The sequence below is a fragment of the Fulvia fulva genome, chromosome 3 (assembly GCF_020509005.1).
Source record: "Fulvia fulva chromosome 3, complete sequence".
Lineage (NCBI taxonomy): Eukaryota > Fungi > Ascomycota > Dothideomycetes > Mycosphaerellales > Mycosphaerellaceae > Fulvia > Fulvia fulva.
The window spans coordinates 2,472,727-2,499,381 of record NC_063014.1 but is presented as its reverse complement, the minus strand read 5'-3'; the positions used below and the strand labels follow the sequence as shown (position 1 = coordinate 2,499,381).

General features: G+C 53.8%; 12 protein-coding genes across 12 annotated transcripts; 7 read left to right on the top strand and 5 right to left on the bottom strand.

The window, feature by feature from the left end:
* Window positions 1–1,531: 1,531 nt before the first annotated feature.
* On the bottom strand, window positions 1,532–5,059 carry CLAFUR5_08170 (Plasma membrane ATPase; the record flags this gene model as incomplete). The annotated part of the gene is made up of 5 exons (XM_047907318.1): window positions 1,532–4,131; window positions 4,361–4,562; window positions 4,628–4,740; window positions 4,814–4,857; window positions 4,992–5,059. 5 exons carry the CDS (start codon window positions 5,057–5,059, stop codon window positions 1,532–1,534), a joined length of 3,027 nt encoding a protein of 1,008 aa, XP_047759471.1.
* Window positions 5,060–7,986: 2,927 nt separating this feature from the next.
* Window positions 7,987–9,792, top strand: CLAFUR5_08169 (uncharacterized protein; the record flags this gene model as incomplete). The annotated part of the gene is made up of 1 exon (XM_047907317.1): window positions 7,987–9,792. One exon carries the CDS (start codon window positions 7,987–7,989, stop codon window positions 9,790–9,792), a length of 1,806 nt encoding a protein of 601 aa, XP_047759982.1.
* Window positions 9,793–10,207: 415 nt separating this feature from the next.
* On the top strand, window positions 10,208–12,713 carry CLAFUR5_08168 (Putative ariadne-like RING finger protein; the record flags this gene model as incomplete). The annotated part of the gene is made up of 4 exons (XM_047907316.1): window positions 10,208–10,349; window positions 10,439–11,904; window positions 11,944–12,573; window positions 12,642–12,713. The coding sequence occupies 4 exons, from the start codon at window positions 10,208–10,210 to the stop codon at window positions 12,711–12,713; spliced, it is 2,310 nt and encodes a 769-aa protein (XP_047759983.1).
* Window positions 12,714–13,165: 452 nt separating this feature from the next.
* CLAFUR5_08167 (Very-long-chain 3-oxoacyl-CoA reductase) lies at window positions 13,166–14,218 on the bottom strand (the record flags this gene model as incomplete). The annotated part of the gene is made up of 2 exons (XM_047907315.1): window positions 13,166–14,020; window positions 14,072–14,218. 2 exons carry the CDS (start codon window positions 14,216–14,218, stop codon window positions 13,166–13,168), a joined length of 1,002 nt encoding a protein of 333 aa, XP_047759980.1.
* A 219-nt stretch (window positions 14,219–14,437) lies between these two features.
* Window positions 14,438–14,953, top strand: CLAFUR5_08166 (Ergosterol biosynthetic protein 28; the record flags this gene model as incomplete). Its single annotated transcript, XM_047907314.1, has 2 exons — window positions 14,438–14,509; window positions 14,558–14,953. 2 exons carry the CDS (start codon window positions 14,438–14,440, stop codon window positions 14,951–14,953), a joined length of 468 nt encoding a protein of 155 aa, XP_047759981.1.
* Window positions 14,954–15,384: 431 nt separating this feature from the next.
* On the top strand, window positions 15,385–16,790 carry CLAFUR5_08165 (uncharacterized protein; the record flags this gene model as incomplete). The annotated part of the gene is made up of 3 exons (XM_047907313.1): window positions 15,385–15,723; window positions 15,773–16,249; window positions 16,389–16,790. The coding sequence occupies 3 exons, from the start codon at window positions 15,385–15,387 to the stop codon at window positions 16,788–16,790; spliced, it is 1,218 nt and encodes a 405-aa protein (XP_047759978.1).
* A 219-nt stretch (window positions 16,791–17,009) lies between these two features.
* CLAFUR5_08164 (uncharacterized protein) lies at window positions 17,010–18,930 on the top strand (the record flags this gene model as incomplete). Its single annotated transcript, XM_047907312.1, has 5 exons — window positions 17,010–17,878; window positions 17,929–18,067; window positions 18,118–18,477; window positions 18,526–18,700; window positions 18,752–18,930. 5 exons carry the CDS (start codon window positions 17,010–17,012, stop codon window positions 18,928–18,930), a joined length of 1,722 nt encoding a protein of 573 aa, XP_047759979.1.
* A 634-nt stretch (window positions 18,931–19,564) lies between these two features.
* CLAFUR5_08163 (uncharacterized protein) lies at window positions 19,565–20,433 on the top strand (the record flags this gene model as incomplete). The annotated part of the gene is made up of 2 exons (XM_047907311.1): window positions 19,565–19,796; window positions 19,868–20,433. The coding sequence occupies 2 exons, from the start codon at window positions 19,565–19,567 to the stop codon at window positions 20,431–20,433; spliced, it is 798 nt and encodes a 265-aa protein (XP_047759976.1).
* A 486-nt stretch (window positions 20,434–20,919) lies between these two features.
* On the top strand, window positions 20,920–21,642 carry CLAFUR5_08162 (uncharacterized protein; the record flags this gene model as incomplete). The annotated part of the gene is made up of 1 exon (XM_047907310.1): window positions 20,920–21,642. One exon carries the CDS (start codon window positions 20,920–20,922, stop codon window positions 21,640–21,642), a length of 723 nt encoding a protein of 240 aa, XP_047759977.1.
* A 361-nt stretch (window positions 21,643–22,003) lies between these two features.
* Window positions 22,004–22,960, bottom strand: CLAFUR5_08161 (uncharacterized protein; the record flags this gene model as incomplete). Its single annotated transcript, XM_047907309.1, has 2 exons — window positions 22,004–22,033; window positions 22,100–22,960. The coding sequence occupies 2 exons, from the start codon at window positions 22,958–22,960 to the stop codon at window positions 22,004–22,006; spliced, it is 891 nt and encodes a 296-aa protein (XP_047759975.1).
* A 236-nt stretch (window positions 22,961–23,196) lies between these two features.
* Window positions 23,197–24,976, bottom strand: CLAFUR5_08160 (Carboxypeptidase S; the record flags this gene model as incomplete). Its single annotated transcript, XM_047907308.1, has 2 exons — window positions 23,197–23,706; window positions 23,753–24,976. 2 exons carry the CDS (start codon window positions 24,974–24,976, stop codon window positions 23,197–23,199), a joined length of 1,734 nt encoding a protein of 577 aa, XP_047760043.1.
* A 337-nt stretch (window positions 24,977–25,313) lies between these two features.
* CLAFUR5_08159 (uncharacterized protein) lies at window positions 25,314–26,192 on the bottom strand (the record flags this gene model as incomplete). The annotated part of the gene is made up of 1 exon (XM_047907307.1): window positions 25,314–26,192. One exon carries the CDS (start codon window positions 26,190–26,192, stop codon window positions 25,314–25,316), a length of 879 nt encoding a protein of 292 aa, XP_047759511.1.
* Between the last annotated feature and the right edge of the window lie 463 nt (window positions 26,193–26,655).

Here is a 26,655-nt window from a genome sequence, read left to right as displayed (position 1 = left end):
TAGTATAGTTCTTAGTAAAAGTAGCCCGCTCGGTAGTATAGCCCGCTCGGTAGTAAAGTACGTTAGAGCAATTATCGAATAATTTAATAAAGTTAAGTAGATAATAATAATATATTTATACGATAGGACTAGAGGCTACCCCTAGATTAAATTTAGGACCTCTAATATTGACCGGTAGGTAAGATAATTATATACCTAAGTAAAAGTCCGTATAACGGGACTATTACCTAAGCTATCTTACCGGTAATAGTTATATAATCTATACCTTATTATATAGGTAATAATAGTAGTAGTAAAAGTAAGATCTAAAGAAAAAAAGAAGAGGTATAAAGCTTACCTTACTTACCTTAGCTTACTTTACTTAGAATAACTAACTTACCCTTACTATAGTAGTAGTAATACCGAGGGCCTAACGTTCCTACTATAGATAGGGGGGGTAGTTATAATAGGGTATACGCAATTATATAGGATTAGCTTATTTACTCTAGCGTACGGGCTAAGGGAGTATGTCGCGATCTAAGCGTATATATAGGTAATAGCCTATTATTAAAACTTAAGGCTACGTACGCTAAGAACTAGGTAACTGATTAGTTATCTATAGCCTCTTTAAGAGTAGTTAATACTTATCTATTCTAGATAGATATATATAATATATAACCTGCTTTTGAAACACCCTATATGAGCCCGTACAATAACTTTCTACACAAATAACGTGATATTACTTACTCAAAATCTGGTGCAGACCCACTATTTATTAACGGTGTTTTTCCTGTAATTACACCTCCACGTTAGCGTGTCTTGTCCTGCAGAACAACGGACATTTCGTAAATCCATCGTGTCTCTCTTCTGGCCTGTGGCACACCTTTGAAATGAGGCGGATAGACCGCTCTCTTTTGGCTCGTTGTTCTTCCAGCCCCGGCAAGTGGAGGACTGCTCGTCTTGCTCGTTCGTTCTGCTAAGTGGATCGCTCATCAATCGTCGATGCAGCAGAGTCGATGTGCCACTGTATGCGCGACATGATCCCTGCAACTGAGAAGCGCGTAGAAGGAGCTAGTGGCTGTAGCGTAGTCCGGCATAGATTCGGGTTGCAAGGGTTTCCAAGGCTTGACCGGGAGTAGAATTCGGGACGTGTATGCTTGTTATCCCGCCGGCAGAAAGCCTCGTGCCGCGTAGCTTCAAAGGTCAATCCGGTAGGTATAACGACGGCCCTTGAGAAATGAAGACGAACAGGTGTTGCCAGTGCCGGGACGCATGTGACGATGGTATGGCCTAATGTCGATGTTGATGCTTGATTGTTGGTTGTTGGCCGTGGTTATACATTATTATTCTACGACGAGTGGGCACTGAAGCTACACAGCCATATGTATCAGCACAGTGCCTTCGTTAAGCATCTACCAGAAGGTTATGTACAGTGTGCTTTCCCAAGCAAGGCGAAGAGCAACACATCAACTCCTCTGTCGGTAGTAACACACTCGTCTGTTTCCTAGCCTAAAAAGTATCAATTTGCAAATGTGGTATCTTGATGATGCATCTATTCTTCCTCCTCATCCTCTTGCTGCTTGCCAACCAATGTCCATCGGCCCTCGCCGTGCTCGTCTCTCTCGTGCTTGAGCGCAAGCTTGCTAAGGTGACCGATGATGTTCTCCATCTGGGTGTCGTGGACGGAACGGTTCTTGCGGCCGAGGTTGGCGAGACCTGGAATCTTGTTAAGCAGGTAGTAGGTGATGGCGATGAAGATAAGAACACCGATCGAGTATGCCCAGATGACAACGACGGTGACGACGTCGGTGTGACCGTTGCGAGTCTCCTGGAAGGAAGACATTGGGCTTGGGAGTGGCTCCTGGTAGATGTTGGGGTTCAACCATCCGAAGATACAGAACAGAGTCGCAATGACATCGACACCGAAGATGGCGCCGACCAGCTGCCAGGATGGAAGAGTGCGTGCACCACGGGTGACGAAGATCAACCAGTTCTCAGTAAGGGCAACCTCGAGGAAGAGGATTTCCTGAACGTTACCCCAGTTCTGGACGATACCACCGCTTGGGAGGTAGAGCGTACCACGGATGATCCAGGTGGCAATGGCGAGTTCGATACCGAGGATGACGGAGATGATCCAGATCTTTGGCAGTTGCCATTCGACTGGGCGCTGTTCCGAGTGTGCGTTGTCGTAGGCAACGGCGACGGTGGCCAGATCGGCGAAGAGGGCGATGAAGACGATGAGCTCGGAGCTGATGGTCTCGTTGATGATGATCATGGAGGTGACGAGGTAGATCTCCAAATGCAAGCAGAGGGCGATACGGTACTGGATGTAGGCCTTCATACGCTGGAAGATCTGGCGGGCAGTCTTGATGGCGAAGACGATGGTGGAGAGACCTGGGGCGAGGAAGACAATGTCGGCAGCGGCCTGGGCGGCTTCGGAGGAACCCTCGACGGCGATACCACAGTCAGCCTTCTTGAGCGATGGAGCATCGTTGACACCGTCACCAGTCATGGCAGTCAAGTGACCACGCTGTTGCAGCATCTCGACGACCTGGTACTTGTGCTCTGGGAAGACCTCAGCGAAACCATCAGCACGCTCAACAAGATCGTGCTGGGTAGTGCCGGAGAGACCACCGTGGATGAGCTTCTGAGAGTTGTAGACCTTGGTTCCGAGGGCAAGCATCTTGCAGGTTTCCTTGGCAATAGCGATAGCGTCACCGGTCAACATCTTGACGGGTACACCAAGCTGCTGAGCCTCAACGATGGTCTGGGCGGTATCCTCACGTGGCGGGTCGAACATAGAAAGCATACCGAGGAGGACCCATGGGTCGTTGTTCTTCTGGTAAGCGACACCGAGGGAACGGAAACCACGACGAGCGAACTCTGCGGCCTTCTCCTTGAACAAGTCGGCAGTCTCCTTAGAACACTCAGTGAGTTGCAGAACAGCCTTTGGTGCACCCTTGGCGCAAGTAAAGCGGTCGCCACGGAGCGTGCAGACGGTAGTAATGCGCTTGGAGACAGGGTCGAATGGAGTGAACTTCTCGGTCTTCCAGTCGTCCTTGAGGATGTCACGGGCCTTGGGGTAGCGCTTGAGAGTAAGGATGGTGACCTTGTCAATTGGGTCGAGAGACTTGATGTTGTGGGAGGAAGCGAGAGCAGCGCAGGCCATCATCCAGTTGACGTCCTCGCCCTCAGCGACGTACGGCTCGCGGATAGAGAGCTGGTTGGCAGTGAGGGTACCGGTCTTGTCAGAGCAGAGCACATCGACACCAGCAAGCGACTCAATGGCAGTCAACTTCTGGACAATGGCTTGCTGCTTGGCGAGGTAGGCAGCACCGACGGCGAGAGTGGTGGTGGTGACGACAGGAAGACCGACGGGCACACCGATGATGAACAGAATGAGGACGTACTTGAGGAGGGTGTTGTCGGACTCCTCTGGGGTAGCGATCTTGAGGTTGCGGAAGAAACCACCAATCCAGGCAGCGAGAATCCAGAACATGACCAAGACGAGGAGAGCCGTACCGATGCTGTTCATGATAGCCTTGAAGTGACCCTGGTCCTTAGCACCCTGCACAAGAGTGGCAGTGCGTCCGACGAAGGAGAACTTGGCAGATGTCTGGACAACAGCGTAGGCCTTGCCACGCTTGCAGCCAGTGGTGTAGTAGACGACGTCGCCCATGAACTTGTCGACAGCGAGGGATTCACCGGTGATGGCGGACTGATCGGTAGCGACGATAGCGTGACCTTGGTGCTGGATGCCCTCACCCTCTTCACCCTCCTCGGCGTCCTCGGAGCCCGCTGGGTCCTCCTCTGGGTCGAGAGCATGTTGCTCGCGGAGCTCCTTGTACTTCTCGAAGTCTTCTGGGTGTTCGTAGTCGCAGATAAGACGGGCATCGGCTGGGACAACGAGACCTTCCTCAACGACGATGATATCGCCTGGAACAAGCTCACGAGCCTTGATATCCTGTTCTTGTCCGTTGCGGATGACGGTAGCCTTCATGGCAATGTCACCCTTGAGCGAAGCGACGACATCGGCAGCCTGCTTTTCCTGGTACCAACCGACAATGGCGTTGAGCATAAGAATGGCGATAATGACACCGAGATCGATCCAGTCACGAAGACCAGCGGCGAGGAGGACGGCGAGTTCCATGACTACGAATGGCGTTAGCATGTGCTGCAGCAGGCTGATTAGGCTGATTGGTGCAGTAACTGGCTGCATGCACGCCAAGCGGGGATCTTGCGACCGGGAGCTCTAGCTGAGCTTCGCATCTGCTGCCAAAAAGCAAAACAAAGCTTGCCGTAATGCATTGCGACAGCATTACGCCGTCGGTAGCACGCAGATACGTTTCATCAGCTGGTGGAATGCGGTGTCATGGCTTACCGTAGAGAATAGGACCGGTGAAGAAGCCCAAGAACTTGATGAACAGGTTCTCCTTCTCGGTGGTGATTTCGTTCCAGCCGAATCGCTTGCGGCGGCTCTCGACATCGTGCTCCGAGATACCCTGCTTGATGTCGGCGTTGAGCCAGTCGTCAGGGACGGTCATGTCGCCAGAGCCGGCGCCGGCGTCTGACTTCTTCCAGAACTGCGCGAGGCGTTAGTGGTGAAGGCGTCGATGCGGGCAAGCCAGCCAGCGGCGATGTCACGAACCTGCCATGCCTTCTTTGGCTTCACATCGTCCTCCTTGTTAGCATTCTCCTCGGCGGCGGCGGCCTTGGGGTCCCGGTAGGTCGAGATGTACTTTTGGAGGGCAGTGTATTCGTCTGTGTCGAAATCCATGTTAGATAATCTTCGCACGGTGCGGAGCTTGCAGCGGAAATGCATGGTTAGTCGTACCTAAGTCTTCGATGTTGCCAGGTGCCTGCGACCACTTGCGAGATCTGCTGCGCGTGTCAGTATCGCGCCTGGAGGAGCGTGTGCGACTGCCACTGGTGGTGGTGGTGGTGTCGCGGGAGCAAGTGCTAGCCAGCGACAACAACAGCGGCAGCAGCAACGCGGTTCTCGCGAGTCGTACCTTTCGGCAGCACCGCCTTCACCATTTTCCAGGTCCTTGTCGGAGAAGCTGACGCGAGGAGCCGCCATCGTGGTGCACTCAATCTAATGAGTCGACGACGTGTAAAAGAGAGACGACGCGGTTGCTTCTTGTGAACTGAGTAGCAGGAAGAAGAGTTTCGTGCGGGCGGAAGAGAGAGGTAATAAGATGCGGACGCTAGGTCGAGCCAAGCTAGCCGAGCTGCGCACCCACAAAAACTCAAGATTGAGGATAGAACGGCGGATTGGTGTCCACACCCTAACCCGTGCTGGGAGCGTGTAACTAAAGCGATCTGGTCAGCGTCAACTGCAGGCTGCTCTACAGAAGCAATGCAGAATCGCCGGTGCGAAGGTAAATGCCTCACATGGGTGGGCCCCTCCGTCACGCTCTCTGGCAGCGCTGCAGAGACACCGATGTTTAGGCCGGGCGAGAGCAGACTAGGACATGGATGGCTAGCTGCATCATGCGCGGCACAGACGTGCCAATCACTTGGTGGACTGCGACTGCGACACGGTGGGCCCTACGGCTCGGGCGGGTTGCTGCCAGCTGGCTATCACGCACCAACCAATCGCGACATGCCATCTCGCTGACAGTTCGGTCAGGACGAACAAGCTCGCAGCTGTCGATGGAAAATCGGCACACAGCTCGCCTGCAATGGCGCCGTGGTGGTGACGTCTGAGGACCGGGCTAGCAATCCTCAGGCATTGGAGACACGATGAGGATCAGTGATTAGCAGTACATACAGCAGTGGTGGGTGAGTGGCTGGTGGCTTGGGGCCAGGCAGCGCGAGACTCGTCGAGATGAAGCTGTCGAGGGACGAGAGGGACAAGGCACGAAAGGGACGGGACTGCCATATCATCGTCGGTCACGGCATCGTTCATCGCGTATCGCGACAGCGTCTCGCGAGCTTCATTACAGCCGCTTGGCCAATTACACTTTCGTCATCGGGGCAACCGTTTGCTACCGAAAGCTGGCCTCCGTGAGTAGTTCCAATTGTTGTCAGTAGGCATGACCACTGGTGAACACGGACGAAGTGGTGGACCGAACCACACGAGGCCACAGGCCACGAGCCACGAGCCAAGCGCGGAGATGAGGGCTCCATGTTCGTGCTCGCTGCGCTGGCTCGACGCTGGCGCTGTTCGACGCTGTTGGTCTGCAGTGGACTCCCACACCACGCCCACGCTTCGCGGCATTCAATCCTGCAGGGCAACGAGCAGATCCACACAAACAAAGACACAAGAGATTAACACATCTCCGGCCTGCTGAGCGCCGTCTGTCGACGACATGGCATCGGCGCATGACCTCCAAACCTACATACCCCGAAGTAGCAGCCTTATGCTCCCACGCTGCCATGCAGTCGCCCATGCTTGCTCGACATGCTCGACATGATGCTCACGTACCGCGTACCTTGCTAGGATATGCTCCCAGGCAGTTAGGTTCGCGGGCGTTACGTCGCGCCTCGCGTGCTTGTTCAGAGTTCAGACTCAAAGTTCACACGTCCGATGGATGCCGATTGAAGGGCGACTGCGTTTCGCTACTGCACGCAAGGGAAAACATTTTCTGCGGTCGGTCAGCCATCTACAGTCCTGGTCCGTCCAGGCCGCGTGCCGATATACGATAGCATAGATTTTCGGTGCGCGATTTTACACTCGCTGATGCCGTTCAACCCGAAAAGGGCGCCCGCCAACACTGCCGTGCCTGCGAGCTTCCGAATCATTCACGTTGTCATGCTCATCATAGACCGCTGCTCGCCCGCCATCGCGCCGCGACCGACAGCGTTTCACTGCACACCTTGGCTGTCTCGTCTGCGACCACGCCGATACAGCACGTCGACGTCGTCGTAGCACGCATGTCTTGGGGAACTCCTTAGTTCGCGGCCTGCGTGTCGGACAAGCCCCATTCGCAACACCCGGCCAGCAAGGTCTTGACATGCTTCCAAACCGAAGCGGCCTCTTGGTATAACTTCCAAGAGCTGCTGCTCGACTTGGCTGCGACGAGAGGACTTCGGATCCATTGCGCTGACCGGGATCCATAGGCAGCACCGATTCAACCGGTACTGCACATGCGCTTCTACCACCATCACATCATGCCCGCGGGCGTTGCGAGCGCTGCATGAGCCGCGTCCTTCCGACGACTGCAGGAACAGCCATCAAAAGGCTCACATTGCGAGACGATGCGCGAGATGCATGCGCGGCCACCGACGTACAAATGATGGCTGTAGCTGACAGCCCGCGACCTTGTCTTGGTCAGACCAAGTCCCCCAAGCATCTCACAGGATTTTCCGGAACCGCCCGCCATCAAGCTTAATACTCTTATTATCCCGCGCCTGCCAAATGGAGCCTTTTGCACTTGCGAGACGATCAACGGTCGTGGTACGTGGCCGGTTGCATTGCGAAGCGGTAGATTGAGCACTGCCTGCTGCTCGTCGTGTGCAATCTTCTCCGCATGGACCTGCCAGCAAATGGCCACATCCCCCAAGAGTCCAAGACTGCCAAAGACTGCCAACTTGGCGCTGCCAGGGTACATGAGTGGTAATCTTTCTGCGCTTTGGAAGCAAAAGTCAAGAAAGGATGGCCAGTCATCGCGTCGATCCCTCAATACGCCAAGTGTGGTGCAATGTCACATCCATGGCTCACCGACAGGGCTGTGATACGACAGCTTTCGCTGCAGGCGCACAAAGTGCTTCCAGGTTGGAGCAGACAGCCATGCCCCTCGTGCATCTACAACAGGAAAGACCAGATGCAGACTGGAAGCAGTCGTGCGCTGTGATTGAAGCAGGTCCGCTGGGAAGAGCACTCCGTCCACATAATGACTTTTTCTGCAGGAGCGACCCCTTTGCAGACGGACGGAAAGGACGCATTCAGTGCACGTCTAACAGTTAGCTCAGGTTGTAAGTGACGAGCGCATTTCATTCCATTTGCAAAGTCGATGTTGTGTGGTTGCTGGGCCAGCTTCTGGCATTCCATTCTTATCAGCGATGTATAACGCGGCACATTTCACCCAGATCACAGAAACCGAGCGGGACGGACACCACAACCTGAGAATTGCGACAGAAGCTGCACGACTTGCCATGTCAGTGGACGACTGGAAAGCACCAGAACTTTGCCCACCACATTGGCGTCTCCCACCAAAACGGAGTTTGCGATCGAAGCTCAAGCCTGCAACCAACGTTCCATCGAGAATCCTGGGCAGACACAATTCGCGACGGACATCTCGCCGGCCTCCAATCATGCGTATGAAAGACAGCGACGACTATATCACCGCTCGAGCCGCGAACCCGCGCACTGGTCTCATCTCTCCCAGTGTAGGCACAAGGACACCCTGCACACCAGACTCCCCAGGTGAGGCATTGAGATTACGTACTAACGATCAGACGTTACCAACACCCGACTTTGGATCGAGGACGGTAAAGTGTAGAGCGAACCAGGGACGAAAGATTGGAAATGTGTCTAAACAGGAAGCACCACCTCGTGAACATCGACGGCATTCCAGTCGACAGGGAGAGACAACTACACCCACGACGGGTCGATTCGATGCCCTAGACGGCCCAGAACGCCGAGATTCGGTGCTTAAGGATGACCAGTTCGTAGTGCACATGCCATCGGCACGTGAGCCACAGCCTTTCATGTACCCGGGCTATACTCCTGAACAGATTGAGGCTCTCAAGCACTATCGACAGAAGACTAGGCGTGTATCAAGCGAAGGATACGACCAGCGGTTGCTGCGCGGCTCAGGTCAACATTCGTCCAAGCTAGACGAGGGATTCACTGAAGATGACCTATACGCTCTGTGTCCTGGAGTTCCAGGCCAACCATCATTCAAGCCATACCGGTACGAGCATACGCAGACATCCCCCGAGCTATCGAGAATCACAGTACGCAAGCGGAAGACGCCAAGGTCAGACACGAACATGACAAGCAACGAGCCACGACGCTTCGTGGACAAGCTCGAGGCCAAAGCAGCAACATTATTCGCCCCTTTTGCATCCCCAAAGAAGACTCAACATGTCAAGGAACCGGCCTCAACAAGTCGTGAGATCCCCAGGACCGTCCCGCAACACAATGCATGCCGAGCAACGGAACAACTTCCCGTGAAGTCGATCGGCTCGGCGCCCAGTCCGTCGGCTGTTGTCAACCCTGCCAACGTAGATCATCATCATGGTGAAGCCTTGAAGCAGAGGTCGGGATCCGGTCAGCCTCCTATATGTGTACCTGGTAGCTTCGAAGTTGCGGATCTGAGCTGTCTTCCGCGCGTGAAGCTGGTGCGGCCGGAGCTTGCTGCTGTGCCAAGAGCGACACTCCCAACGGGTCGAGACAAGAGTCGGGAGTGTTCGTTGAGTTGTCAGCGAGACAACAATGGCCAAGAGAAGTGTGCAGAGATCCGGGACATATCGAGTGCTACTGTCATTCACCGGAGGGTTTCGTCGTATGCCGAGCCTGCAGATCAACATGAATCGGGAGCCGATATACTTGGCGGGCCGAAGACTACCCTCAGCGCTGAGATGTTGGTGGATCTGCTGAGGCTATTTCTGTCGTCCGCAAAGAGCTTGGAAATGCCAAAAGTGGCTGTCATAGAAACATTGTCGTCTTCGGAGGCTTCGACGACGGAGAAGATGATCGCCTTGAAGCAAGTCCTGTCTTTGGCAGCGCATGCCTTGGCCATATGCACAACGCTTGCGATGCTGTGGAAGCTCGGCGCGGCGATTATGCATCTGCTGGAAGTCTTGCTTTGGCCGCTGATGGTGCCATTGAGGATACTGCGCTGGATCGGGGGATTGGGATGACTTCACCGGGGTTCGCATCGAAATGGCTTATGCACACTTCCCGATAGCAGAGTTCCTGAGACTCTCCCTCTTCAGACAGTCGAGAGCTTCAGACCTGCTGCGAAGGTTCTGCATGGACTGTAGGCAATGCCAAGCCAACGACACATCTCCAGCACAGGGTGATGGTGAGGCCTTCGCCAGCCGTATGGCCAGATCATATGACTGTCTCGATCGCCATGCGTCCTGCGATGACTACGAATACGCCTGGCTTGTAATTACGCCCCTCAAGATTGGTGACATGTTTCGTCCTCAGCCCGCTGGCGGTGTCTCAACTTGATGCACGTGACTCACTGGCACAGCCACAGGTGAGTCAAGCACGCATGCTCAGTATATATTAAATGCCGTTCATCATTTCGAGGTCGTACAATCAAGACAAATGGCCAACAGCTCGGAAAAAGAGGTTGTGGACCTCCTCATACTGGTTGACGCCACGGCGTCTATGACCAGCTATCTCCAAGCACTGAAGCAATCACTACCACAAATCATCTCTATTTCAGCCCTGACGAACTGCTTTGATCGTGAGTGATCCAGGAGCGCGTCGTGCTACGTATGCTCCCACTTTCCTCGAACGTCTAGACACCTGAAGTGCCAGCTAACGGATCAACAGGCATCGGCATACTAGCGTATCGCGACTATGCCCACCGCGACCTCCTCGACTGGTCAGGCTGGACTTCTTGCGCTCAAATGCAGCAAGACGGCGGAGCCACCCTAATCGCCAAAGCAAACGCTCTGCACGCCGTTCGCGGGGAATCCGACGACCACCCTGAAGCCGCGAAGACTGGCCTTGCTCAGGCATATGAGTACATGCGCACCGATGCAAAGACCCTCATGCTAGTCTACGCCGATGCGCCACCTCATATCGAAGGCCTTAAGACCCGTGCTCACAACGGAGACAAGGAGTTACAAGCCCTCTCTGATCCGCAGAGTTATGGCGGATACGGGCCACTCTTCGCGGATTGGGTCTCTGCTGCGAAGACCATGCGCGAGGGAGAGAAGAGGGTACAAGTCATGTCGATTCTACACTTCCCGTACCATCCACAGGATTCTGCCTATTTCGACTACCTAGCCACCATGACGCGAGGCGCTGCTATTCACTTGAACAACTCCCAGGCACGTACCATTTCTGAGGTCACGGTTGAGGTCTTGCTAGCTTGGATGGGTGTGAAGAAGGAGGGAGCTGGATCGGTCGCACTTCCTGCGAAGCTCTCCTGGTACGTGGACACAGATATCGGAAAAGTGAAAGCAGAAGGCGAGCTCGCTGCTTTCCTCCCGTTTGGAGATGTGATTGCATCTCAACGGCTAGCTCTCACATCCGAGCTTCTCGAACAACGACTGCCAAAGAAGGCGACTCCGCTAAAGGACTTTGCACGGTCTTATAAGGAAGATGCAGCGTATCGAGACATCGTTACCACGCATCTCCGCGCTATTATTGAGAGCGATGTGGCTGCTATGAGCTTGAATCCTGTCTTTGGTTCTCTTTGGCGGACCTTCTGTAATGATAAGGAAAACCCTCATGGGCAAGACCTCCTGGATCTGTTCGGGCTGAAAGTCAACGGTCTCGCGTACGCGGATGACCGAGCGAAGATGAAGACCTGGCTGGAAGAGTCTTACGACTATACTGCAGAGGTTCTCGAGGCTATCGCTAAGGTGCCAAAGGGGTTGCAGTATCCATGCGTATGCTTGGATCCAACGCTGTCGTATGAGTTGGCGCCTCAAGCCGAGGACGAGGACAGCGAAGACAACCGCCCCATCACTTCCTTCCGGCGGGATGAGCTCCTAGAGCTGGGACGATCTTGTGATTACCGTATCCTGCGACGCTTAGGACGAGTGCTTACCCGACTGACATTTGTCGAGTCTGCTGATGCGATGCCAGGTCACATTGCTGCCGCTGGACAGGAGACTGTGACCAGGATCCCTATGGCATTGGTCCGAAAGGAGTATGGCCGCAAGTTCTGGCGGATTCTCCTACATATCGTGGTCCCGGGTACTATGCTCTCCGGTCGCGCTGCTGCATTGCTTGGAGCTCTCACTATCCGGATGGGAGTACAGCCCCTGAGACGTGCTGCTGAGGAAGTGATGCTTCTTTGGCGAGATTGATGGAATGATGTTGAGATTCCTGAGACGTGGAATGTCAGCTGTCTGTCCCTGATTCTTGATGCTGATAAGGCTTATACTGAGCACTATAATGACGGCTTCATGGGAAGTGAGGCTGGCTTGCTCTGGGACCAGGATCGGGAGCTGTTCAGGCGCCTCGTGGATTACAAGATGTTGGAGCTTAATCTTGATACAACGCTGCACGCTCAAGTAGCCTGGACGCCTCACAAGACGACTATGTCTCTCGGTCCTACCATCATGTGCAAGCTATGCCAGTACCATCGATCAGTGACTGGCATGGGACCAGAAAACATTTGTGGACTGTGCTGCTACAATCGTGACAATCCCAATGCCACTGATCAAGCCAATATCCATTGCCACACTGCAGACGCTGATGGCGAAGCGGAGAACATATACTGGTACGAATGCAGCGCTAAGCACTGTCGAGCCCAGTACATCGTCCACGAAGCCGACAGGCTGAACGTGCGACCAAAGTGTCATTACTGCCGCATGGGAGAAACCGCTCCGATACTAGAATGCTCCAAGTGTCTCAACGGAATGATCAGGCCGCTGGAGTATCGACACGGCCTGGACGAAGCAACCTTTACTTGTGTAGGCTGCTCACAGGGACGCCAGACAATCATCGATGTAGAGACGACCGCGAACCAACTTCGGGCTGAATTTCCATTGTGGCGAGGCGCAGGGGGGTGGGTGAGATTTATGAGCATATGAACGAGGCGCATGGAGGGTACTATGGTGATTTGGAGGATGATGAGGACGGGGAATAGGTTGGAGATGGGGATGTTGTAGCAACTTCTTGACGACAGTGTGTTCAATGTGACAGTCTCTTTGGGTGACGATCTCCTTTCAGCAGGGAAGTTCAGGGTGTATCAGGTGTGTAGTGGAAGATACCTTATAGTGTATGCAGGTAAAATCCCATGGCGGCGGTTGGGTCAGTGATGAAAGCACAGGCATTTGTTGGTCACTTGCTGCCAGGAATGCGCGGAAGAGCTGGAACAACAGTCATCTCGTTGATGAGGTGTTGTCGTGTCAAGCAAAGCGCAAGCTCCCTACCTTGCTCGTAGCTGACGGTGGGTCATTCCAACCGCTTTGCCTTGGCAACACCAACATCGACGAGGAAACTTGTTCAAGCAAGAGCCGCGGCCGTCTCTTCATTTCTGGTATATGCAACTGCTGTGGTATCTCTGATATGAACAACTCTTTGTGGCTATCCTTCCAATCAAGCCTTCTTTGCATCCCGCTCGGCCTTCTTCAACGCCCTCTTGCGAATGTCCTGATGCATGTTCTTGTTGATGTTGAGCACCAGCCCGTTCATCGTCCCGGCAAAGCTCGCGATCGCCCAATGCATAATGCCATGCGACCAGTATGGTGTACTCGTCGCAGCAATGCCCTGTGCTCCTCCAGATCTTCCAATCTTGCCCAGTGCGGCGCGCACGAAATGCTTCGGTGTTGGGATCAGAGCTGACGATCGTCTGATCTTGCTCATGGCGGAAGTGACGAGGTAGGATTGCACAAGCTGGACGTGAACGTTATGAGGAGCAAGCTCGCCGCTGAGGGCAGTCGACCATTGTTGCAGGAATGCTTTGCTGCCGCTGTATGTTGCGAGGAGAGGTGTAGGCATGATTCCACCAAACGAAGCCATGGTCAAGATCAAGCCGTGCTTCCTCTGCACCATGCCGGGTGCGATGAGCTGTGTAATGCGCAGAGTGCCGGTGCAGTTGATGGTGATGATATCCTGCACCTCCGTCTCGGGGGTCTCGGTGAATGGCACGGGTATGCTGTGGCTCTGTCCCACGTTGTTGATCAGGATGGAAACATCGAGACCTGCAGCGAGCTGCTTCAATGCTGTGTAGTCGGCGTCCTTGTTCGCCGCAAAGTCCATGGCGTGTATCGTGGTCTGCACCTTGTACTTGCTCTCAATCTCCTCCGCGAGTGTGTCGAGCTTCGATTTGGTTCGGGAGACGAGGAGGATGTTGTATCCTTTGGCTGCGAGTTGGAGAGCGTATTCTTTGCCGATGCCGTCCGCCGCGCCTGTCACTACCACCCACGATCCCTTGTTGCCGAACTTGGAGAGCTATGCACATGTCAGCCATTGCAGCTATAGCATGCATAGATGCTGGCATACCTGAGCACCGGGCAGGATGAAGAGCGATGCAATCAACCTCCAGAAGCAGAAGATCTTGCATGCAATGAAGGCGATGCCGATGAACGCGAAGGCTTGCGTTGTCGGGGCGGCATGGATATCGACCGGGAGACTCTCTTCGATACCCATCTTGACGTGCTGTCTAGAGGGCTTTGTGCAGTGTATGTTGAGCAGCCCTCCCACCACAATGCGCCAATGCAGGAAGCGCGGCCCGGCACGTGATAGCGGAGACGCGACTGGCTGACTTCCGCTTCGCTTGGAACTGACTGCTCCGGAATATCGCCAACACACTGTGCAACAAAAAGGGAGACGTGTCGGTGGCGATGATCAATTGGATACGACTTGACCATGTCTTCACTGAGCTCGCCGACTGCCTACCTGCCACAGCACGATGGCGTACTCCCCAAATGGCTACTCTTCGTACGCGTTCTTACACCCTGCACGTAATTCACTGCTAACGTCCTCCAGCTCGCCATCGTCTCAATAGGCAACTCGGTGCAATGCTACCTCTCCCTGGCCGGCTCACGTCAAGTATACTCCGGTGTATCCAAGACTACGCAATCGACTGGCGCAGGCGACAACAAGACCTCCAGCCAGTCTCCCGTCAACGAGCTCAGCGCCAGAACTTTCGGAACCTGGACCGCTCTCAGCAGTATCGTCAGACTGTATACTGCGTACAACATCACCGATCCGCTCATGTATCAGATCTGCTTGTGGACCTATGCACTGGCTTTCGCCCATTTCTTCACGGAGTGGCTGGTGTTTGGCTCGGCGAGGTGGGGCAAGGGTTTGGCGAGTCCTGTGATTGTGAGCACGGTATCCACGGTGTGGATGGTGATGCAGTGGGGCAATTATGTGGCGTAGAAGAAATGTGGGAGGACGAATCAGCGCGGCGTCTCTCTGCATGTGAATCGCGAGAAGGAGCATGAGCTTATGACCGCGGCTTGGCCCAACCTGACGCACTCAGTACCAATTCGAAGACTGGCTGTAAATGTCAGAGCATCTGCTTGAACGGCTCGCCTTCTCTTGTCCTGACGATACGACTCTATATGCGCCACTGTCCGGAGCTTCCCGACGACCAATGACGAAAGGTCGCACGCTTGGAGGTCCGCTTCACTGTGTCTGAAGCACATGCAAACGCGAGTGACTGCCCCGCCGAGCCACAGCTGCCTGCTTTCGCCGCACAACCGAGAAGAGTTATCCACTGCCACGGACTTTCTGTTCCTGTTCCGCTGTCACATCACCGTCCAGAGCATGCACGGCACATCTTCCAACTCTGTGACGATATCCGCTCTATGGGGTGGACCCCAGTGAAGGACTTGCCGCACAACACCACCGACAGTATGGCGCTGCTTAGCCGACCCATACCGGAGCACGATCCCAAAATCGTGGCCCATCTGACCTGTCTGCGCGATGCCATCACTGGCAAAGACATTGACCGTAATACTGAGCTGAGTGGTCTCTTCCATCCAGAAAGTAGCGAAGCACCCAACGTCGATCAACGTCTTCTACGAGCACTTACCGCGGTATCGCCCGATGTGCCATGCCATATGGTCCTCGAAGATGGTCTAGCGCTCCCAGGTGATCCATGGACCAAGACTCATTGCGAGTGCTCTCTTGCCTTCGTCAACTTGGTACATACTTCTTACTGCAAGTTCTGTGAACATACTGACATAGTAATAGTACCGAGCACCAGTGATTCGCCTGACATGTCGCTTCAAGGATACTGGCTCGCGACTCACTCTGGCTCTCGACTTCCACTTCAGCGCCATTGACGTCGTCAAAGAGCCCATTGCCAATTTCCAATGGACCAACTACAGAGACACCTGGCTGCAGTGCAATAGACAGCACATCTCATTCACGGTATCTGGTGCGACTTGTTCGGGCTTTGGTAAGATCTCGAGATACAGGTCAAGGCTCCATTCTTCATCTCTTGCTATGGTGCGAGAGATGCAGAAACTGCTGCGGCCCGACGAGCCTCACAAACTTTGCTTCTTGAGCGATCCCGATCCAGCATCCTGGCAGACCACCTCTGCTGCGACGCTAAGCAAGATACGCGCTCGTCTTCCCGGAGGTTCCGGACCACTTCTCCCCTCGTTGAGTCGTTACGAGTTTTACAACTTTGGGCACGGGAGGGACCACATCGATTTTGGCGAAGAAGTGAATTTGGCTCGACCTCTGGGCCGCATGCTACAGGACGACTTACCCCTGCCCATGATTGCACAAGAAGCAACGCATACATATGGAACACTCAAGCAATATGAGGCTGAAAACACTTTTGCTGTCTGTCGTGCAACAGGAAGCAGAGTCAAAAAAGTCGCTCAGTCTGTGGGCGGCTGTATCGCACAAGAGCAAGCTCTACAAGCTTCCCGGCATCCCCCTCGCTATTCTGGCAGTCACGTTCAACGAGGCGGTCAGAACGCTGCAGACAGGTCGTGAGACGACAAAGTATCGCTTACCGAACCACCTCGATGTCGAAATGAGGTTCAGCATCCCAGGCAGATCTGAGGACAAGTTCAGCGGCTTCCTTCTGGAAGATCCCTGGAGTCTGCCACACCACGATGCCTTCTTCGTGATCACCTCGCACCCCAAGGAGCATTTCGGTCAGCATGCCAACGAGCCCGATCAGTGGGACGCCACCCGGTATAACGTCCACTTCACTCCGCACTACAAGAGCTTCACCACAAAATCGGCTCTGTAGACAATTCAAGAACTATGGCTACCGGGCAACAAGCGATAGCACGATATCTTGCTCAACCAGGCATACGACGCTGTGCCCGATGTTGACCTGTCTGGAGGCCGCGACATTGACACTCGAACACTTGTGGAGGCGAAGCGGTGGCTGAGAGGCTGAGTGCAGTGGAATGCCGAGCAGCTGAGAGCCATCAATGGAATCCATTCGGTGAAAGGAGGCCTTCTAATGGTCCTTGGTCCGGCCGGTACTGGCAAGACACTTTTGCAACAAGCTCTTTCGGTCTTCTTCTGGAAGCTAGGATACCACATATTGGCCTTTGCGCCGGCCAACGCAAATTGCGACCATTTCACCAAAGCTATCGCAAAGATCGACCTACCTGGGTTTAGGTTCTATCGCAACTACCCATCCTCTCGAGATCTTGGTCCGGACAAGATGACAGCAGAGCAGGGCCGGCATCGCCGCGTTGGCCATGTCGATGGTCAAGCTACTGGCATTCACAAGCTACAATTCATGTTGCATCGAGTACACAATCGTGACAATGAGAAAGCAGAGGCTAGAGATCATGGTCTTGAGCAGGGTGTCATCAACGAATCCGACCTAGGCGAGCTTACCTGCTTCCTTCGGGCCCCAGGCTCCCGAGGTCGAAGGTCCTCCAGTTCCTTTTCGGAGTACTATGATGCCCGCTGCCAACCAGAAGAGGACGACTCTCAGCAGACAGAGTCTTCAGCACGCGAAGGCCAGAACAAAGTCGACGTGTGGGAGGTCTTCGGAGGCTATCTCGCCCAAATTCGTGATGGAAGCTTTCCAAGCAAGAATGTAGAGGAGATGCAGAAGTTCGAGTGGAGCTATGAGGCCTGCAAGAGCCATCTTGTTCGACTCAGTCGCTTCATGATTACCACTACAGGCAACGCTCGCTGCTGGGAGCTCGAGGCTAATTTTGGCATGAATGAAAATGGCGACAGGGATGACTGCAAAGGCATTGTCGTTTCCGTCGACGAAGCCTGCAAGGATGTTGAGCCCAACGTTTGGTCTGGTATCGCGAACAAGATCTGGAGAGATCACGTCAAGGGCGCCGTATTATTTGGCGATGAAGAGTAAGTTCCTCACACCAGATTTGTGAGTGCAGATGGCTGACGCTTCGCAGGCAACTGAAGCCGATAACCACGTCTGCGAGAGGAGCCGCGCAACTGAACATGTATCGAGAACGCTTGGAGCTGCCGTTACCATTGCGTCTTGTCAGGGAGGGCTTCCCTTGTGTGCGTTTGGTAGAGCAGATGCGCATGGTCAGTATGCAATGGCTCCGGAAACCCTTCTCCAGCTAACCAGTACGCAGCATGAGTGTCTCTCGGATTTCCCAAATCGTCAGTTGTACGGTGGGCGTCTGCGAGATGGCCGTGGTACAAGTAGACTCCTAGAAGAGGAGAGACCAGGCCTGAAGAGAGCTCTGTCTGGCATTCTCACAAGCCGCATGGGTGAACTGGAACGTGCTCAGTGGGAGAACACCAACACCGAACGCGCCGTACGCAATGCCTGGATCAGGGTCAGTGGCACAGTCGAGAAGGACCACTTCCAGTCTCGCAAAGTCGCCACCCACCCGGACATCTTCTTCGAGAAGATCTTTCCAGCACTGCACGACTACTTCTGGGATGACATGGAGGAAGAGGTCATGATCATGTGCGCCTACAAGAACTCGGTAAGTACTATGCCGTCCCGAGCAGAGCAAAATACTAACCTAAACTAGCTCATTGACTGGAGGAGGAAAGCACGCAAGTATGCTCGAGACCACGACCTGCCTCCGACCCACCTGCCCCGATTCGTCCAGCTCGATGCGAGTCAAGGTCAAGAGGCCTTCATGACCATCTTCGATGGCTGCATCCAGAAATTTGACAGCGACGGCAAGCGTATTTGGCTCAGTGGTAAGCATGAGGCCATACCACTCAACCACGCTTTGTACTGACCAACGACAGGTTTCCTGAATGACTCTGGTCGCGCCAACGTCGCGTTGACTCGAGCGAAGGCGATTCGTTGGACTATAGGAGGCGAGATCCAGCCGGACAAGTTTTGGTCTGACGAGTCTCCCTGCTACTTCAACGACTTCAGGGAGGAGCTGAAGACTCAAGATCTCATTCGTGGTCTTGCGCCATAGGGTGATGTATAGCATTCACACAAAGACCGGCGATGCATGGAAAGCAGCGCTTCGTGGACTGCGCGCTATTGATACTACTGAAGCTGGCACTACTGCGAAGAGATGGATGGCAGCCAAGTACTACGGCTGTACTGGAGTGGCCGTACTGCCTTGTCGTCGCCGCGAGGGCAACGCGATAGATGGAAAGAGGGAAACGGTATGGTTCGTCGATTCCTTCTATCTGGGATACAGCTACTGCACAACCATCACATTGTCTCTGACACACATCTCATTATCCTCATCTAATCCTTGTCCAGATGTGACTCTTCTTCTCGCTGGCGTCATGGAGCGCATCAGGAACCTTCTGCTCAACCTCCATCGGAAGCGCCCCCGCAATTTTATTCGGCACAATCGAGGCGACCTTATGCCTGCTATTCTGCTTGCATGTGATTGATCACATGTTTCTCATTTACTTTGACTTAGCGCAAGCCGAGATTCTGGTACTAAAGCAAGGTCGCATCTTCAATCCGAGACACAGCAAACTAAAACACCATCCCAGATCACGCAACATAGCACACTTTCCGATCGCCAGCACCACAAGCTTTCTTTGTTAATTAAACATCGCGATAGTGACACGTCTGGAGCGAAGCACAACATGGTCTCGACAATCAAGGACAGTGTCGCGTCCGCGAGTGGTACTTCCGATCTACACAACATCTTCCCATTCTTTGAGTTGCCTCGTGAGCTGAGAGACATGGTCTACGACGAAGGCCTGGACGATCACGAGATGACGCTAAAATGCGGTATGATGCTGCGGGCGATGGCCGTGGCAAACACCAACTTCCTATTGGTCAACCGCCAGTTCCAAGAGGAGTATCAACAACGAGGTGAGCCTCCGGAACACATCGACTCGCGAGTCGAATTGCGCTTCAGATTCAGCTAACGGAGGACCTCCCAGTACGCAAGACCGCAGCTCTCACTTTTCAAGACCGCGACAGGTTCCACTTCGAGACCTTCAATCTGCCTGCCGGAGCCACTCGAGTCATCTTCATCGAGCTCAACATAGCTGCCATCGTCAGTCACAATTTGACAGCATTCCAAGGAGACCCAGTCACCCACAACCGCTGGGTCGCAAAAATGCTGCAACAACAGCAAAATCTCCGCGAGCTGTCGATCAACATCAACGTCGATTTCTTCAGCCCGGGCTTCACCCCAGAGCACATGCGGGACCAGCTGAACAGTTGCTTCTGGACGACACCAACTCAGCTTTCAGCACTTCACGTTCATGACATACATCGTCGCAAGGGGCGACAACATCAAAAGGATCACTTCAACTTCAGCTATCAGGATAAAGTGGTCTTGAAGTGGTCGTCCGCGACTCGCAAGGTCGAGCTGGTGGAGAGGGAGCTCTATCGACCAATTGCGGGAGAGGTGACCGCCAAAGAGCGGGCTGGGCGAGGAGGGGCTGCAGCAGATAGATGCAGCCGAAGTTTTGGGCTGATAAGCCAGAGATCTCTAGAGTGAAGCGAGTGTGTGACTGTGGACTGGTGCAAGGACAAAAGACAGCGCAAGAGTGGCATTGTAAGATACTCCGTATAGCCAGGGCGTCTTGAGGTAATGCAATGATGAGCGCATCTCCAACATGTCTGTTCCCGCCGCTTCGAAGCATCCCTGCAACGGGCCGCTTCCGCTTGCATGTGAACGCCAAATCTGAGCTTCGCTTCGCTTCGAGCTCCACCTTCCCTTGCGACAACTGATAACTTTACAAAACACACATCTCGCTAACTGGGAACGCCTTCACCACACAAATCTGCTGCATCAACACACATCACACCACCGCAAGCCGACCACCATCACAACATCATCTTCACCACACAACGCCGTGTCATCAACAGCGCCATTTCGCACAAAGATCAAGTTAGTGTCCTCGTGTCTCAAGCAGAGCTCCCAATCTCACATTGATCTTAGGTAATAGCTGGACATCCGCTCGAGGTAGCATTGCCACTCGAGATGGCTCCGACTGCGACCACCGGCACCGACTCGACTCGCCACATCTTCCCGTTCTTCAACATGGCTCGAGAGCTCCGTGACGAAGTCTACGATGCATGTCTCGAAGAACAGGAGGCAGCTATCTCGATCGACTTAGCATATTCGTCGATCGACTTGGCCCTCATGGCAAGCAACATGCCTACCACACAGCTGAAGCTGATATCCCGCCGCTTTCGCCAGGAGTACCAAGAGCGATCCAACGAGCGATCCGATTTGAGGCTACAAGAGATCATGAGCATGCAGGTCGTTGGCTTGCGCAGAGACTGCTTACCAGCTCAGCTAACCCACATCCGTGCCGTGCGCCTCGACCTTTTGGGCTTCTCGTCCTTCCACTATGGTGACGGAGTGTTACGGTGTGCATACCGCGACTGGACCACAGCTCTGTTCAAGCATCTGCCAAAGCTGCAGTCCTTGTCGATCAGGATCAACCTGCTGGAGCACCACCTTCCCTCAGTCGAGCTGATGCACGCAGAGCTTACGAAGGGCCGATGGGCAGAACTGCCATTTCTCAAGGGTCTATGTGTCTACGTTGGGATCCCGGGTAACTTTTGTGACTTCAACCGCCATGATGGCTTGGTCCTGCAGCTGTCGAAGGACACCGGCAAGATCGAGATGGTGAAAGAAGCAGAGCAAAACATGAAGAAGGCACAGGAAGAATCCCAACTTGAGCGTGCTCTGTGGTGAGTATGAAGTCGAACTTTGACGGTCTAGCGAAAGGTCACAACTTACAGCTGGGCATCTTGGTTCTCTCGACCGTAATATCTCCTCTGCAAATTAGGCGTCACTCAGCGGCGCTTCTAGCAGGGCATGATCTCGATCGAGGTGGTTGAACGAGGAGGTATCGGCGTGAATACTGGGCGGAGAAGGATGCTTGATGCGATGCTTGAGCACACTCTGTACTCGGCAGTCCAGCTTAGGTGGTCTAGATACGGTCGCCGAGTTGCACATTGTAACAGCGACTCCGCTCCCTCAATAACAACATGCTCTCTGCAGACCATAGCCACCCCATGACGTCCACCCAAGCCTCCTCATCTCTCCATCTTTCTTACACATCCCTCACAGTATTCAACCAAACCTACTGAAACAAGTAAGCCACCTCTCCCTGCCACAAAAGTGCCCCCGGACCGCAACTCAGGCTTACATTCTCCCCACCACCACCACCACCCTCATACCCCTCTCTCGCAACTCTCACAAACTGGTTCGTCCCACCATCCCATCGACTCAGCACCTCCCCAGCCTGCATAATAAGCAGCTCCTTCAGATTGTGCATGTCGATCCATATCCCCGACCAAAGGATCGCAGCCTCGCCGTCAGGGATCTTGCTTCGTGACATGAGGTTGATGTGATACGAGAGATCTTTTGATTTGTCTGGGTCCAGATCGTGGATGATAGTGGTTATCCATTCGTCTTGAGCTGTCAGGTCGCTCACGATGTCGTGGCCATTCCAGCAGTTGAGTTCGAAACTGATGTTCCTAATCATTCTCAGGCCACCAGGAATTACGGCTAGCAGTTTTGGTTTGGGGCCGCCAGGTATGGCTGTGCTGTATATGTGTAGGGAAGCATGTTCCTCTGCGACCTCTCGAAGTTCCTTTCCAAATTGACGGTTGACGCGGAAGAGATGTGGGTAAGGATACTCGTGAACATGAAATCGAATCTCGTTGCTGAGTTCGATGCTGGTGGATTTCTTGAGGCAATGGGAGTAGATGAGATCCCGAAGTTCGCGTGCTAACGAGAAGAAAGGGAAGATACCACTGCTGGACATGGTAATAGCGATGACCGTGATGTTTGGGATGCCAAAGCAACATGGACATTGATAGTCTCTTGGATGAGCTGAAGTGAGGTCCGATCGCGGGGATTGACCAAGCAAATGTGGAGATTCTCCGTGTGGTTGCTCTGAAGACGGCATAAGTTGCTTGTGAGGACGTACCGTGTGGCTGGAACGCATTGGCGAAACCTTGGTGTTTGCTATGTGTCTGTCGTATCTACCGCTTCTGTCAATCATTTCCAGTAGATTGTGCTCAGATCATCGATCATTCGTTTCGCGGTCTGACTACTTGCGTCAGCAGTCTTGACAACTTCGAACAGCATGAAGCAGTAGTCACATCACAATGGTACTGCAGCAGTCGCCAGCGATCAGGCGCACGGGTTGTACCAGCAGGCAAGCCGTAACAGACCAGCCGCAGCAGCAATAAACCCCCTGTGCTGCCTCTTCACTACACCATTCTCAACCCCCACTCCTCACTCCTCAATATCCGCCTCATCCAGATTCCTCAAAAACAACGTATACCACCTCACAACCTTGAGATGATTGCTGACCGGCACGTACTCATCCACCGTATGTATATTCCCCGGCAGCCCACTACCTCTCCCCTCCGGCTCATTGACATAACCCGGTCCAAACCTGAAGATGTTCTTGGTGAGGTCCCAGTAGTAGCGTGTGTCCGTATTGCCCGTCATCAACGCCGGCGCCACAACTGTGTCTTCACCATAGAGCGCCCTGATCGTGCCCGCGATGACCGCGTATGGCGAGACCACGTCTGCGTCTGTGGGAGATACAGGTGCGACGCGAAGAGTTGTGTCTCGGTGTGAGAGGGATATGGCGTTGTAGGCTTCATTCTGCCCATCGAAAGCATGAAGTGTCAAGTTGTACTGCTTCGCGATTTTGCCAGTGATGTGTTGGAGATGCTTCCATACATCTTCAGGCTCATCACCAATGTTGATGCGGTGGTTCACGGTGACCTGTGCTGTCTCGGGAAGAGCGTTGATTTTCTTGCCGCCCTTGATGAATGTCAACAGCTTGGGATGTTTGCATAAGGTACTTCGATTCCTTGGAGATCTTGGCTGCTTCGATGGCGAGCTGGTCTTTGTGTTTGCAGGTCTTGTCCTTCTTGCCGCTGGCGATGGTCTTGCTGCGGGACCCGAGGAGTTTCTTAAGCTTCTTGGGGAAGTCGGGGGAGAATTGTGCGCTGCATTGCAGGAATTCGAGGAAGGGGTTGTTCTTGGTGAGGTAGGTTGGGTACTGCTGTGCTTCGATCGCGGTGATGATTTCGGACAAGATACCGATGCTGGTGTGGTCCGGTGGTACAGAGGAGTGTCCACCTGGCGTCCTCACCACAATGTCGACATCGCTATGGCCCTTCTCACCCACACCAGGCAGCGCAAAGCCACGACCGAATGCTTGCGCATATCCCATGCCCTCATCAACAATAGCCGCAACACCATCCTTGCCATACCTCTCAAGCAAGTAAGGAGCCAAATGCCCAGCACCCTCTTGTCCGGAACACTCCTCATCAAACCCAAAACTCAACACAATCGTCCTCTTCGGCTCCCACCCAGCCCCAATAAGAGTCTCAACCGTCTCCATAGCCCCAATGAGCTGATTCTTGCAATCACTCGCACCCCTTCCCCAGACCCTCTCACCATCGTAGAATCCACTGAACGGCGGATGCGTCCACGAGTCCACAGTGTCAGGATCCACAGGCACGACATCCTGATGCGCCATAATCACCACTGGTTTCTTAGACTCATCGCTACCCTCCCATGTATACACCAGTCCATGCGTATTGACCTTCTCCACCTTCAAATGTTTGTAGATCTTCGGGAATGTAGCTTCGAGATACTCGTGACACGGGTAGAACACATCCCACCTCTTATCCTCGCCGACCTGGCCTAGGTCGTCGAAGGACTCGGTCTTGACCTGAACGGCGCCAGAGAGGCGGATGATGGAGGCGTTCTCGAACGTGGGCGTGAAGAGGTAGTCGAATGCTTCCTGGACTTTGTCGTTTTCTTTCGAGGGCCAGAGAGCTGGGACTTGGTGGCATTGTTTCGTCTTCGAGGTGGAAGCATCGTCGGAGCCGCGGAGATGGCAGATGAAGCGTGGGATCCGGTAGTAGAGGTTTGTGCCATTTACGGTGACAAGGACGAGGGACACGGCGAGTAAGGCGTATTGCCAGGCTTTGCGTTGCCTTGCTGGCATGGGAGCATGACGCTCGTGGACGGTTGGGAGAGACTTCTCCATGTTGATGGTGTAGTGGAAGGAAAGAAGAGTTGCCACATGAAGATGGACCTACTCAATGGCTGTGGTACACAAGGATGGCAGGATCGTGTGCCCACCTGCCTATCGTAGCCATGTTATGATGCGATCAGGAGGCACTGGGAGGATAGGCGCGCGGCGGGCAAGCGAAACACCCGTCTAAATGTTTAGGCGGTGGACGGATATATCGGCATTAATGGACGAGGCAGAACATAAGGGTGTTATGCTCATGGGCTGGTCTATCATAGCTCTGTATTCCGTTCATCCTACCTCCAAGAGGTCAATCGTCATCATCAATCCTACAATAGCTGTCCCGACTGCTTTACCCAAAGACACTGTTCAGCACATCCGAATAATCGCTGTACGGCGTCTTGGTCTGCTCGATATCATACTGATTCCACAGTCCACCACCTGCAATCTGGTCCTCGTTCAACCACGTCGTAAACTGGCTCTTCATCTGGGCCGGCGTCTTTCCATCAGATGGCTTCGCATTGTTCGTCACCCAAAGCAGCGGCACAATCTTCATGCCCAGAGCATTCTGCCAATCGGCTGGATCATTGCCCGCACCACCATCGTAGCACTGCAAGTAAGTCCTGTCGAGGAGACCTGCGGTCTTGGCGTTGATCTGCTCGGTGATGGTCTGCCAGAAGCCGATGTTGGTGTATGGGGCTGTGGTGTATTTGAAGCCGATGTTGCCTAGCAGCTCGCCAAGCTTCACGGTGCTGGAAACGTCGTAGAGGGATTCGTCGTCGTTGTTGACGGCGTCGAGGTTCCACGCGGACTTCAGCGCGGCAAGGCTCTTAGCCAGATAAGTGTCCGCGCCGGTGCCGGCGGAGTTGACGAGGCTTTGAATCGTGGTGTAGGGACCCACTGTGACTTCTGTGCGGTCGATTGTGGTGTCGCCAGTCTTGTAGCCACTGACCAGGTCGGAGTAGGCAGATCCGCCGACGTAGACGCCATTGGTCACGAGGGGAGTCTCCACATCGCCGGCCGTGATGGCTGGGTAGACGATGTCGCCGTTGTCCTTGAGGTTTAGAGCGAAGATGATGGCTGCGTTGAAGCCAGATGTCTTGATGGCTTGGGTGTTGGAGTTGGAGACGTTGCCGAAAAGGTATATGGCCTTGATCTCCTCGGCGATGGCATGGCCGGCGAAGAAGAGGGTGGCGCCCAGGGCGGCGAGCTTGTTAGTCTTGGAAAACATCTTGATGTTGCTTGATGGGATTCCAGCGTTGACTGTGACGGCACTGGCGACTCTTTTGTATCGCAACAGAGCGCTATTTGGTCAACGCTATGCACAGTGTCGCGTGGATTGGAAAGCGATAGTGGAGATGGCCAGTGCGACCTCGTATTTCCTCGCTCTGTAACCGTGCCATTTGGTGTTATTTTGGCAGAGAACTGCTGTAGACTTCGAGTCCGGCATCATGTTCAATGACGCATGAGGCAGCTGTTGACATTATCCGCAGAGTTCAGCTACTGAATCTCTAGAAGATGCGGACGCGGGGATACGAAAGCATGGTTACTTGCCTACGTTCCCAATGGTAGCATTCGAGTGCCGATCACTGCTTCGTCCCCGTACGACCTTCTCCACGCTTTCTCCAAACTTTTGAACGTCAGGACGGTGTCAACGCCGCTGATGATTCTGCCTGAATACCAGTAATCAGGAA